Source organism: Brienomyrus brachyistius, chromosome 9 (genome assembly GCF_023856365.1).
Source record: "Brienomyrus brachyistius isolate T26 chromosome 9, BBRACH_0.4, whole genome shotgun sequence".
Classification (NCBI taxonomy): Eukaryota; Metazoa; Chordata; class Actinopteri; order Osteoglossiformes; family Mormyridae; genus Brienomyrus; species Brienomyrus brachyistius.
In genome coordinates, this window is record NC_064541.1 from 21,908,906 (window position 1) to 21,923,043 (window position 14,138).

At 46.3% G+C, this 14,138-nt stretch overlaps 1 protein-coding gene and 1 long non-coding RNA gene across 6 annotated transcripts; one reads left to right on the forward strand and one right to left on the reverse strand.

Annotated features, from left to right (window-relative positions):
- Window positions 1-459: 459 nt before the first annotated feature.
- Window positions 460-9,962, reverse strand: pex5 (peroxisomal biogenesis factor 5). Of its 4 annotated transcripts, none has more exons than XM_049026119.1 (17): window positions 9,700-9,962; window positions 8,358-8,476; window positions 8,142-8,180; window positions 7,880-7,997; window positions 7,607-7,753; window positions 7,427-7,517; window positions 6,480-6,570; window positions 6,073-6,195; window positions 5,230-5,343; window positions 4,740-4,823; window positions 4,485-4,604; window positions 4,053-4,196; window positions 3,888-3,958; window positions 3,395-3,610; window positions 2,735-2,900; window positions 2,480-2,637; window positions 460-1,399 (listed from the first exon to the last, which is right to left on the reverse strand). In XM_049026119.1, the coding sequence occupies exons 2-17, from the start codon at window positions 8,469-8,471 to the stop codon at window positions 1,159-1,161; spliced, it is 2,037 nt and encodes a 678-aa protein (XP_048882076.1). In that variant the 5' UTR covers window positions 8,472-8,476; window positions 9,700-9,962; the 3' UTR covers window positions 460-1,158. The 4 variants fall into 4 exon arrangements, with proteins under 4 accessions (XP_048882076.1, XP_048882077.1, XP_048882078.1 ...); XM_049026120.1 differs by having other exon boundaries at window positions 9,651-9,962; XM_049026121.1 differs by lacking the exon at window positions 5,230-5,343 and having other exon boundaries at window positions 9,700-9,960.
- On the forward strand, window positions 1,820-2,139 carry LOC125749162 (uncharacterized). Of its 2 annotated transcripts, none has more exons than XR_007399792.1 (3): window positions 1,820-1,859; window positions 1,922-1,983; window positions 2,015-2,139. It is a non-coding gene; the product is annotated as an uncharacterized LOC125749162 (long non-coding RNA). The 2 variants fall into 2 exon arrangements; XR_007399793.1 differs by lacking the exon at window positions 1,820-1,859 and adding an exon at window positions 1,874-1,890.
- Window positions 9,963-14,138: the final 4,176 nt, after the last annotated feature.

A 14,138-nucleotide genomic window follows, 5' to 3' on the forward strand; every position in this document is an offset into this window, starting at 1 on the left:
CGCTGCGTTTGCAGGACTTGCCGCCGACGTTTGAAAAACACGCTTTTGGTAGTAAATAGGCGTACCTGCGTTATGTCCCACCCGTTTAAATGTAATTTCTGCACACCCTTAACCACCACAACTTGAACTTGCATTTCCCAACTTACGTTAGACTTTGAGACATGCAATTTTGCTCCAGAAGAATTAGTTATATTGTTGTGACCTATTGCTGTAATTTATATGTGAAAAATAACGAATGTACACACACAGTGACACACAGGGTTACCAGCTTTGGTCAGCTTGTTGGCGTGAGGACAATCCTCTGCACACACATTTAAATGTATGTAACAGTTTTACTACCTTATAAATAGTCCATAGGGTTTGCAAAGCCTTTCTTACGTGAGAGTCGGAAAGCATGAGTGTCACGCCAGATGCGTGAGAGCTGGCAACCCTGTATATAAAACAAACGTTATGAACCTGTTACAGACATGATTTCAAAGCTTTATTGCTTCAGATCACAGACACCATTACAGCCAACTTTACTGTTGTTAAAACAATAGCACACAATTGTGGTACAGTACAATTAATGTATAGAAGCATTTACAAATTATTTTACAACACAGGCGATGCCTGGATAAGGATGAACACAAAGTGTGGCCTGTCCGTATTCGCTTCCGGTCATAGTGTTTCAGCAGGCACTGTACTGTCGCCATTGGCACTAACCCTTATCCTTTTCCACATCCTCATCCAAAGTGAACTGCTTTCCTAGCTATCCAAGTATATGAATAAGGACAAACTATGAGCTAAACTGAATAAAGAGCTAACGTGGACAATGCTGCATACTTGACCCCATGTGCCCTCAAGCCGTTTATGTTTATTGGGCAGAGGTAATGTGAGGCAACAATAAACAGCTGCCTCTGCATGAAAAATGGAGAACCTCGTATTGGTAGCTAAGTTCAGCCAGACAGCCTGTCTGCTAATTCTGCCCATCACTCAGCCTAAGTCACTATATCATATATTTCCATGTGCTATCGTAGCTCAGTGCTCTGTGCCGTCTCCTGCCTGCTCATGTCACCCTCTCTAATGCCTGCCAGTGACTCCCACTCCCAAACAGCGACCCCCCCTTTCCTTTATAGTGCACTCACACGCGATGTCCCCCCTCCCCCCCAGCAGCTCATCTCAGTCCGGCCCGGCCTCTCCCTCCCCTTCTTGTCGCGCGAAGTGGACCAGCAGCGTGTCCAGGTCGCGGCGGTCGGCCGCGGCGTACAGCGAACTCTCTCCCATCATGCTCAGCGCCATGCGCAGTGTGGACCAGATGTTGTCTGACATGGCGACTGCCGCTCGGCCTCCCCTGGCGTCGCCGTCGCCAGCAGCCTGTCTCTGCAGAGATAAGGCCTCCAGGAAGTGCTCCACTGCCTCTCTGCATGGGACAGCGCAGAAACATTAATAAATAACCTAATCAGACACCACGCAACCCAGCAATATCCATACCTGTCCATTACATTGTCTTACTATTCAATCAGGACACCATGAACACCAGGCAACACCCATCTTATTATTTTTTTATTTTATCTTTTATCCAAAGCAACTTACATTTTTCAGCAGGCAGTCCCTGGGGCAATCAGAGTTACAACAATGAACAACAATGAACCCACTCAGCCAACAACAGGATCTGAACCGGCGACTTTCCAATCATTTGTACACCTGAGCCGCGCACTGCACCACCATCATCCATAACCTCTTAGTCCAGCACTGGGTTATGGGCCCAGTGTCTATCCCAGCATCATGTTATGGGTTCAGTGTCTATACCACCACCAAGTAATGAGCCTGGAGCCTATCGCAGCACCGGGTTATGGGCCCAGTGTCTATCCCAGCACCGGGTTATTGGACCAGTGTCTATCCCAGCACCGGGTTATGGGCCCAGTGTCAATCCCAGCACCAGGTTATGGGCCCAGTGTCAATCCCAGCACCAGGTTATGGGCCCAGTGTCTATCCCAGCACCAGGTTATGGGCCCAGTGTCTATCCCAACACCAGGTTATGGGCCCAGTGTCTATCCCAGCACCAGGTTATGGGCCCAGTGTCTATCCCAGCACCAGGTTATGGGCCCAGTGTCTATCCCAACACCAAGTAATGAGCATGGAGTCTATCCCAGCAGCAGGTAATGAACCTGGAGCCTATCCTAGCACTAGGTTATGGAGCTGGAGCCTATTTCAGCACTGAGTTATGGGCCTGCAGTCTACCCCCGGAAGCCCAACATATGAGGGATAGGATGCCCTGGATTGGATGCCAGTCTGTTGTAGGGCATGCACTAAGCACTCAAATGTATTTAAATCATATTTAAATCTAATTTGTAAGACTATACATCATCTGTATATCCCACTGTCCCTGGAAGAGAAGACAAAGCTTTGGCTAATAATCAATTTGAAATATAATAATTTCCTAAGTCATCAGTGCGCCCTACAGTAATAGTGATGTGCAATTTATCAACCGATATTTCACCTGTGAGCCCCAAGGTTGACGCAGCTTATGCCCAGGTTGTATCGACTGCGGACAAAGCCTGGCTGCAATTCCAGAGCTCTCCTGTAGGCGGCAACAGCCTCTTCTGAGCGGCTCCCATTTGCGAGGGTAGCACCAAGCTTGTTCCACAGAAGGTAGTCCTGGTGCCAGGAAAGTGAGGAGCATTACAGTCAGTCAGCTGCGGAACACCTAAACACGAAATGAACAAAAAGGACGGATACAGCGAGGCGGGGTCACCTGCGGGGTGACAGAGAGGGCGGCGCTGAAGCAGTCCACGGCCTTGTCGTATTCTCCGCTCAGGTTGAACAAGACACCCAAGCCGCACTGGAGTTGCGGGTCCACATGGGTGGGGTCAGAGGACGCCGCGCTCAAAAACAGGGACTGCACCTCCATGAAGAGTGACCTGGGAGAAAGGCGAGGCGGGTGGAACACTCCCGAGGACTGGAGAATTCTTTCGGAGTGAGTGCCATACTGCAGGACGCCGAGTATTCAGTAAGTCCTACTGGGACATGTGGCCAGCTGGGGCTCACCATCCCAGCGAATGAGCTGCAAACAGAAGCCCAGGCCTTCTGCAGCCCGAGAGGTGACCTTGGTCCCCCGCTCCCCCTTTGGCCTCCTACTTATTTTATAACGGAGGCTTAGCCACACGTCATAATAAAGTTTTGCTCAGACTCCCAAGGCAACCGCATGAGCAAAAGCTAAACCCATCCAAAAACTCTGAGGATCAAAGCCGAAAATACAGGAGGCTCCTCACCGTTTAGGGGTTGGACCACCTAATGTAGCTGTTATTCGTGATGTCATTTCCTGACTAAGAGACACCCCTTCCCCGGAGACGGGAGGGTACTGAAACTCTCACACACGTATCAGATATATCAGTAACAGCAGAGTCAGACTCACTCCGGCAGCAATGATCCAAATCGTTCCCTTTCCTTCTCTCTCTCTTTGACTCCCTCCTTCTCCTGTTCATGCTGCTCTAGGATTGGTCGGTATTTGGGATTGTGCCTCAGCCAATCGCGTAGCGTCTCGCAGGCCTGCCTGTGCAGCGTTTCGTTGGTAAAGCTGACGGCCAGGGCCATCAGGGCCGTCAGATTGTCATTCTTCAGCTCTATGCATCTAAAAAAATAAAATAAAATCACGACAGTTTAAATTGAGTCGTAGGCGTGTGAATGGTTTGGTGACGCATAAAGTCAGTAAAAAAACCTGTTAAATGTGTGTGCAAACACTCTGTAAACACCTAAAATGTGTCAGCAACAAGAAAGACACACCCTGCTAACTCCACATTCACAGCTTAAGACTGAGATTCAGATGTAGATCTCTCAGTATCGGAAAGATCAAGCTTGATAAGAATTTTTCAGTTAAAATGTGCCGTTCTACATGTTGCAAGAGGCACCTGCGGAGGGCACTGATGGCGGCGAACTCTTGCTCGTTTTCTGCTTGGCACGTGCCCAAATACTGCCAAGCCTGGGGAAAGAAACACATTGAGAAAGAGAAGCGTAAGGGAAGCTGAACTGGCACGCGGCCAAGACACTGGCGGTAGGCATGAGCGCCGCCTCACTAGGTGGTTGTTGGGTTCTCTCTGCACAGCGCTCTCGAACAGCCGCACTGCCCCCGGGATGTCCCCAGCCTCCATGCGGCGCAGCCCCTCGCTCAGGGGGTCCTGGTGTGACAGGTATGGGTTGTCTTCCTCGAACTGGTAACCCTTAGGGCCAGAGGGAATGAGAACATTTTTTTGATATATTTTATTTATCCGGAAAGAGCTGGGTCAAACTGTCCCTAGAGCAAAAGGCCAAACTGTGAAATCTGCTGACCATGGGATTTGAACCCATGACCTTCCGATCAAAGACACAGTGTCCTAACCCACAGAGCCACTTATAAATGCTAAACAGGGATCTCTCAGTACACCACAGGAGAGGAGTTCGCCATAAAGGGAGACCCTGGAGCAGCTAGCCCAACCCCCACCCTCCGACGTTCCGTCAGGGTCGGGTACCTTATCATACGAGGTGCTCATCAGCTGGTCGAAGTCGGACAGCCAGGGGTGACTCTCTGCGTCCCTCTTGGCCATCTCCTCCCACTCCTCCTGCAGCTTCTCCCAGAAGTCCACATCGCTCTGGACGTTTGGAGGGTACAGACTCACTGACACACCTCATCAAAAGGTAGCTCATCACACACCCTAAGCACACCGTAGCCACTGCTACAAAGCCGGGGGAAAGCAGAGGTTCGCCTCTCGGCCCAGTTCACTCACTTCTACTGCGGCTTTGGCCTGCTGGAAGTCTTGTCCCGAAGTAGTGAACTCGTCCACCCAGGATTCAGCCGACTCTACCGACACCTGGGAAAAAGACACAGAAGCACAGCTCAAGTGCTACAGCAGAAACACACTCGTCCATCAGACATCAACTGTGAGAGAAATGAGACACACGGATGAAAGAATAAAGGGAAGAGAAAATGTAAGGCGATGGTGTCTTTCCCTCCGCTTCCTACGAGCGCACAGGCGCTGAGGTCTTTCCCCTGAGAGCAACCACGCACTCGCCAGCATGTCCCGCACTCACACTGCAGCCCAACTGCAGCTACATGCATGTAAGCACCATATCGCTCCTTAAGAATTTGCCCCTTTCATAACAAGGATAAAGTCAGGCATAATGAAGCAGTCATCGGCACTGGATACACATACGCCACAGGTAATTGTACGCAGTGTGTGAGGCAGCGTGCCCTGCTGGCCGGGGCCTCAGGCCTACCTGCCTCAGGATGGCAGCCCAGTCAAACGCAAGCTTAGCATTAGTCCTGTCAGTCTTCTCTTTGCCCTCTCGAGTTTCCACTTGCACAGCCCCTCCCCCTGTCTCCTCCAAGAACTTCGAGGAGTGATCATGGGGGGCGGGGCGGGAGGGGGGCACGGAGGAATGTCATTCGATTGAAGGGCGAGGGGGGGGTCGTATGCATTTTTTTTTTTAATGGTCGGGGATTAACGGGGAAGGGCGTGATGCAGGAGTGCATGACGGGTAAGGGGAGAGGATGAAGGAAGGGCAGACCAGAAGGCAGTTTATCACTGGGGTATGATTACAGGCGCAATGACCTGAATGTGCTAGACAGCCTGTGCCATTCTCTGTGCAATGCCACACTATTTACACCCACACAATGCATCACATGTACACAACAAGAATTCCCTTGCATATTTCACATATAAATTCTTAGAAAAGCAGCACAGCACTTCACATAAGTGAATCTGAATCATCTGGACAAACTAGAACTTCCCCTGGACATAGAAATTAACAATAAGAAGCCGTATGTGCTACAACACTATAGCCTTAAACATTAAAATGAACGGATTACAATTACATCTATCGCTGACCTAGCAACTATACAATGATAATCCTGTCCCATAGACACAAGGTCACCAATGGTTAAAAACCAGGTGCTGTCAGTTAACATTTGCTTACTAATTATCACCATTCTCCAACTAGAATTCTCAACTTTCTATGTATCTGGTAGCTAGATAAGCGGACTTATTAATAACATGACATGCTCGCTTAATCTCAGGGCAGGGCCCTCTGACAGCGGGCGGCCTTGGCGTGGGGTCCTACCTGGTTGATCTTAGTTGCCCAGTGCTGTGCCAGCTGAGCCTGTGCTCTATCTGCGTGCTCCCTGCCTGCTCTGTCCTCCACTGTCACACTGCCCTCGCCAATCTGCCTAATGAACCGCAGGAACTACACAACAGACGACAACAGACAACAACAACACAGCAGTGATTACTCTACTAGCTAAGGACTCTGCGCTTCAGCACGGTGTTTCACTACAGCACAGTCACACGGCACTGAGAAGAGGGAGAAAGGCGAAATTAATCACTGCTGCCAAACACGTGGCGATGGCAACACAAAGACACGAAAACAATAACGGCGAACAACAGCGTGCAAATAATATATACAAGGAAGGGAGCAAAATCACATGACACAAACAGAGGCACGCTCCTACTGGCAGACACGTAACCTACTTCAGTGTTCTGCAGTTTGGGGTCGTCGACTTTGGCCAGAAGCTCATTGGCTGCTTGCTTAAGCTCCTCCCCCGGCTGGTATTCCTGGGTCCTGGTCGATCGGAAGGACTTTTATGAATAAACATTATGGTAAAGCACTGAAGTACGTACCCTGCTGACTGATGCACCTTGGTGACTTACACTGATATTCAATACACGTTTAATGTTCCTGAGCTGTTCATTCAGTCTGTTCCAGTAAAATCAGCATCAAATAACGTCTCTTTCATGTTACAGTGTTTTACACATACATTTTAAAAAAATACAACTTCCACATTTCGATAATGTAGATTAGAAGGATTCATGGGAAATTAACCATTAAGAGACCATCAGATACATAAGCTGGGACTCCAGGCAGGACAATGAGGTTTAAAGCACTCATTCCTGCAGATCGTGGACATTATTCTTGGTGAAGAAAAGCAAGCCATACACTCCGACAGGCTGAAGCAGAGGCGAGTCGCTCATATATTTCTGTGAAACAATTGCAATCCTAAGAAATGGGGCTCCTACCTCCATCCCGAATGATCATACATAACCCTGCAATCTGTCATGGTAAAGCCAAGAAACTGGCCAGTCACTCTACACGAAATGTAATTTAGGTATTACTCATAAATATAATCATTGGCTTTTGTGCATTTCCAGGATATGGAGGTTCTAGGAAAATGCTGGCCCATTCACGGCATTCATCATCCTTGCAGTGCAATTTCCTTTGAATTTCTAGGCCATTGTCATTGAACAAAAAGAACAAAATCGTTTTTTTCTGGAATTCACCTTTGAGCATCATGGATAATAGCTGTTCTGCTGTTCTTCATCTTCACACTCTTAAGGAGTCCTGTCTGTTATTCCCCCGCTGACTGCACCTCCATCGTACCCTCTCCACCCCCCTTACGCTTCTCCCAAATCCATCTCACCACTCTCGATCCTGCTCCCTCTCGCCCAGGTCTCCAAGCCACAGCTTCTCCTCAGATTGCTCCAGGTACTCCTCTGCCCAGCGCCCAGGGTCTGAGGGAGGGAGGGAGAAGCAGGTCACAGACTCCACCAGAATGGGGGGCTGGGAGAGCGGCGGGAAGCCTAAACGTGATGTCGCACACCTGTCACATCCGCGATGAACTCGCGAGTCCAGTCGGCTTCGGCGCCGTCCTCGGGTCCTACTTGCCCGGGCGTGGAGACCGATTCGGGGGAGGACAGGAACTCGGCCGCCCAGTCTCCAGATAGTGCCAGGGCCGCCACACCAGGAGCTAAGCACAACCAGCACACGAGGAGAAGCGTGAGGGTGTGAGGTGCCCGAGTGTCAACAGTCAGTGCAGCCGGCAGCTGCTGCTGTTGTTGATATGGACTGGGGTACAGTCTGAGGCAGGGTTCACCTCTCTGCGGGGCCTGTCTATAGCTCTGCTGGTCAATCTGCTGCATCTCCTCCAGCAGCTGGCCCATGTCGAAGCTGTGCGGGGGCCTGGGAGGCGCCTGCAGGAACTCGCTCACCAGCTGTGGCGTGGATATCGTCACGAATCAGCCCTCCACGCCAGTGAGGGGGGCTCACCAATACCAGGGCCTCTATCAGAACTACGTGGCTGACATTTCGGAAATGGTAAGCACAACCAGAGAGCTATCTTCACGAGGGAGACCTACCTCTTCCTCTGTGGCTATTTCAATGGGAGTCGGAGGGATCTAAGAGAATCAAAGGGAACAGAAGCCGTGCATGTTGTTGGTCAGCCTGCAAACACACTGCACCCCCGCAAAGACCCCTGTCCCCTATATTACTCATAATAGCCAAGTAGCAAGAGCTGTGCCATGAACCATCATTGTTACCGAAGCACAGAACTGCCGTAAATTATAATTGCTTACAGTGGGCGTGGCCCTGTGCCGCCAAGCCCCTCCTTCTTGAGTCATGTGACTTGTCAGCTTCATCAGAGGGTTGGCGGCCCCACACTCCGCTTCGACAAGATCCCGCATTGCCATGGCAACTGATGATAGGGGGCAAATCGCAGGGAATAACTCGGTTGGCAGCGCCAATCAGCAAGAGTGTATCATTTAAAGAGAAAATAGGTGCATATTACCTGACTAATTCGTTATATACCCCCAAAATATTCATTAAAAGCCTCAGAATGATCGGCTTAGCTCATCGACATGCATATCTTGTCATTCAGTTGTTACAGTAATTGAGTACATTACCCAAAGGCAACAATCACACACAATAATGCAAAAAACAAAACACGCCAATAAACAGAGGGGCTATAAACCAGCCTGCTGGGGATAAGACATATTCCACTGACACGAAGAAATCCTGTAAACATGAAGCCAGGTTAATAAGATCATCTGGAGGCATTTAATAATGAACATCAGGAGACTAACAGGATTACAAGCCCTCTTAGAAGCCAAAAATAACCCTTAAATGAGCAGTAATGGACATGACAACATGTCCTATGACATCCCAGCTTAAGTATGATGACGCTGTTGTGATTTTATGTTACTCACAATAAATTCTTAATATGGTTTTATTTCAAACACACAGTGAATAAATATTTGGATAGATTATAGCAGGGAACTTTTATGCCAGATGTATGTATATCATTGTATATTTGAGTCTGACATTCTGTCATTAATAGTGGGCTGCACTGTAAATATCTACAACTCCACAGTTCACCCTATGGAGTATTCGTGCAATTACAAAATATACCAAAGCTGACTGGATTTTATGCATTATTTAGTTGCAAATTATTGCAACTGCAAATCAGAGTTATTGATTTACATAAAAACATTTTAGGGAAGTTTCAGGGAAGCGTTGAAGGGCTTTGTACTGTAAAAGTTTCTATGGTTATTGGAATTACAACATGTATCACTATACTGCACTGGGGAATCGTAATTTGACACTAACCAATAACCTCGACTGGATTCTAAAGCCTGTGTTAGTAATCAATGGACCTAAGGATTATTATTTATCCAAACACGGGTTGTGCATTAACATATAGCCAGCTCAAAGCTAACACTAGCTGTCACATGTCATTGGAGCCGCTTAATAAAATATCACTTGGCATGCATAGTGTACATACCCTGTTCATTAATACTAAATAGACAGGAGATAAAAACGCAAAGGTCATTTAGTAACTGTAAGCGCAAAACAGACTCAGAACACCAGACCTGGTCCGCAGATGCACCTCCGAAATGAAAGGAATGCCAAACAACTCACAATGTCGGTGAACGCTCCGTCCTTCCTCTATTAGCCTTAGCCAGCTGGAAAATTACACTCCCCCCCGGCAAACAGGCTACACTTAACTAAGGGGATAACATGTCTAGCAAGTCAAATGCTGATGTATTAACAGTGATCCCTGTCTACATGTATCTTTTTCCCCCACTTCGCGGTCCCGGCGGAGACAAAAAATTGTAAGGACGTAAATGTACGTTAATCTTGCTGGCCGAATTCACGGGAGATGTTTACGCAGTTGTGTCTGCAAGTTCTAAATGTAGCGGGTACGAAATTTACGTAGCATACGTTATAGCTGACGTCAGCGGATGAATGGCTGCCTGAGCACTAATGCTGATTTCCAGGTTAGAGACAAGATAAATATCGCTGGAAAGAGAGAAGACGTTAAGGTTTTAAGTCTCTGGTGTAGACTTAACTACAAAAACTATAAATTAATGGATGTTAGTAGTTCCGTGCCCTTGGAATAACCTGCTATGCTAAAGAGATGAGGATGTAAGGAAAGCTCGGCTGTATTTGCATAGTACCTTGCGAAAGATCTGAATGCAAAGTCCAGCCTCGGTGCGCCGGTTAATTCGGTCATTAGAGTTCACATCTGAAGCATTCATATAAGTAAAATATACTGTTACTGACAGCAGTAAGTTTATTTTTTGATAGGCCTATTAGCGGTATTTTTGGACGGATGGTGTCACATTTTGAACAGTATAACCCACTGGTATTACACATTAAAATAAAAGGGAGTAGAGTAATTTAGTGGTAAATATTGGGAATGAACAAAATAATGGACCACGTTAACATCACATGAACATCAAAAAGTTACCAGTCAAAAGTTTTTGTATACTGAGATTTTCTATATTTGCATGTTACTCACTAAACATTTACCAAAAATACACTATTTGTATGTTCACTTTTATTAGCAAGAAAATGTCATATCTTTGATTAATCAAAGTGAGCTTCTCTAGCTGTTATAACATCAGAGAAAAGTCAAGGCATTCTTTCTATAAGGGACATTAAATATTGCTGTTTAATGAGAAGAAACAGCTAACTAGTGCATTTAAGTTAAATGACAGCCTAGAATTTGACTATGCCATCACCACATAACCAGTTAATAGGATGTCAGACATGCAGTGTTACAAACTCTTTCCATGTTTTTCAAGGGAAATTTGTTTTATTTGACATATTTTCATTTTTAATTGTTCACCCAACTTTCCAATGCTTAAGAATAAAAAATCTGCAGTTAAATAAGTGGAAAAGTGGTAAAAACTTGTGTGCAAAAAACATTAGACTGATAGTGTAACCACAAAGCTGAATTGTATTAGGCTGAGTATCAATTAATAGTATTTGTTGTTATAAAAGATATATGGAACTGTATGGAAATCTGAGTTACAAAACATTCAGAGGTTACATAACTGAATTGCTGGTCTGTCAAAAGAAATTTAAAATGATATAATGCATAAATCATTACAGCATATGCTAAACACGGACGAACTCCATCAGGGGAGCTGAACAGTGGTAACAAGTAGAAGATCATGGACGAGGATGGACAGAAACTTAATGCTTTTATTCACAGCCAAAGACACCTGACCTGGTGTGAGGAGCCGAAATCCTGTAAGTAATGCGGCCTGACAAGTCAGCCTCGTCCGATGACCGTTCCCTTCCCTCTGCAGCAGTCGGGGGGGGGGATGCAAGGAGAACTTAAAGATTTAATACTGGCAAAGCATCTGTCCCGATGTCCGACACTTTCTGAGAGCCTGCAGATCCCAGCTTGTTGGTGTTTACAGACGTTCATCTCTCTGTCTCTCAAGTAGTCGTCAGCTCCCGCCTGTTTAAAATAAAAAAAAAAACAATGAAATCATTATGGTCCTAAAGAAACACAACATAGACAATCTAAACTAGGGCTCGAGGTCTGAACACTGCTGATTTTCTCCCCTTCCTTTACCCATGAGGGTGTGAAGCCTCTGGCGCATCAGAATCAGTAATTATTAAACTAACTGCCTGGGGTAACTGAAGACAAGTCCTGCATTTGGAATCAAGGTCCAGATATGAGGAGCTAAACCCAGTGGTTCTCAGCTGGCTTAGATGTTTTTCGTTGGTAGTTAAGTCACGGCAAAAAAATGATGGTGGGGGTGGGGATGGTGACTGGGGGCTCTCCGTCAGAGCCGGACGTGTGGCTGGGATGTAAAGCCTCCTGCAGCGTGATCCTTAATGCAGGCAAGTCCAGGCTGGTGCACCGGGCCTGTCGCTCTGCTCCCTGTTCATGCCTTATCCTGTGGTGAGACCCTGCTCCATTTCCACCATCACGTTCATAGACGACTCCATCATTATGGAGCAGATCACCTAAATTGACGAGTCAGCCTACAGGGAGGAAGTGAGGGTCCTGGAAGGGTGGCGCCGGAACAGCAGCCTCTCCTTTAATGTCAGCGGGAGTGCGGAGCTGGTCGCTGCATTTGACCGAAAGCAGGCCATGCCCCCCATTCATGTCAGATGGGGACGCTGCTGACAGGATGAGCAGCTTCAAGCTCCCAGAGGTCATATTAGAGACAACCTTCAATGGACACAACACAGAACTGCAGTCACCAGGGTACTGCGCCGTCTCCCCTTCCTCAGATGGACAGAGAGCAGCATGCGGCTCAGTGCGTTCGGACACTAGTCGCTGGTTCAGATCCCGTGGTCAGCAGAGTGCTTTCACTGTTGGGCCTTTGAGCAAGACCCTTGACTGAAGCTGCTGACCCTTGAACCTGTTCTCTCAAGAAATGGCACCATTTTACAATAAATTTCCCTTTTGCCACTTATAAATGGTAGTATCTCATTAATAAAATAAAAACCTGTTTTTGAACTTGCTTATAATTATCTATTAATGATTTACAAAGTGTTACGACCTAATCAATCAATCAGTCACTTTTATTGTCACTTCACATTGCTGGTACAATACATGTGAGTGAAATTCTTGTGTGCAAGCTTCACAAGCAGTAATGGTGTACAAATTATACAAAACAAAATATAAGAATAAATATGCACATGAATAAATATGAATACAAAATATACATTATATATACATATTTGTGTATATATATATATATATATATATATATATATATATATGTGTGTGTGTAATAACCTCATCATAAACCATTTATAAACCATTTATAATAAGGCTAGTCTTATTGTAAAATGGTATCCAAATAAATATATGTCACTTTATATTAAACAGTGTGCTAAACCGAGGTGGATAGTTCAGGTCCAGAAAGTAAAAATCCACAAGAATATTTTGTTTCAACCAACCAGTTCAGTATGAAGAGTCACTGTCACAGAGTACATAGCTGGGTGGTTGAAATAAATTCTTAGAATTTAACATATTAGAATTAGGTGATCAGTGATGACACACCACAGCACAACAACAAAATCTGTCCCTTGCATATGTGACATAGCAGGGGGCAGTTAATTCAGGAGTACTTTGCTCAGGGTACCTCAGTGGTATCTTGCTGGTTAGGGATTCAAACCAGCAATCTTTCAATTACAAGGGCGCTTTCCTAACCATTAGGCCACCACTACGCCCGAATCTTGGCCTGGAGTGTAACTTTCTGCACCTGAACTACCCACATCTGGTGCTAAATTAACAAAATGTAAACATGGAAGGTTCAGAGGATGCCAACAGCTCTTTCCAACTTCTTCAAAAACACGATGAACTGCATCCTCACTGCCTCAGCTTCATTTTCAGCATGTAACCGTCTCTGAAAGGCAGGCGACATCATCGGGGATTTTTGGCACCCTGCACAGCCACTTCTCTCCCTCTTCATTTCTGGCAGGAGACACAGAAACATCGGTATTCAAACCAGAAGGTTCAATAACCATTTTGACCCTTGAGCCAGAAGCTGGTTCAATAGCTGCCAAGCATAAAACATAAGAGCTCTCTAAATTACGTGCTCACCCTATAATTACCACCGATTTGCTATCTGTTTTTGTCATGCAGCTTTCTGTGTTGTTTATTGCTTTGTCTTATGCATTGTGTGCATTGCTGTTCTTATTGTTATGGTCTGATGCTGTTGAAGGTCTCTTAGTTTACACTAGGCCCATAAAATTCTCATTGTACTCTCAGTGTTTTTCCCAAGCACACATGTCAATATGGACAGATTTACATTTAGAGACAGCCAAAGAATGGTTTGCCACAATGTGGGACACGTTATGCTATGGGACCCAGTCAGCCCAGTGCTGTTCCCTCAGGGGTCCTCGTATTCCCCAGTGGTGACGCTCACAAACACACTGGCAGCCAATCTTGTGTGCTTTCGGAACCCACTGACTCGGATGCCCCTTAATCACCAGACTTAAACTTAGTACGATGTTTATAATAGTAGGTTCTGCAGTACAAAACAATTACATCCACCATCATCGTGCGACAAACTGGATGCTCTTCTTAAATAATGGTACGA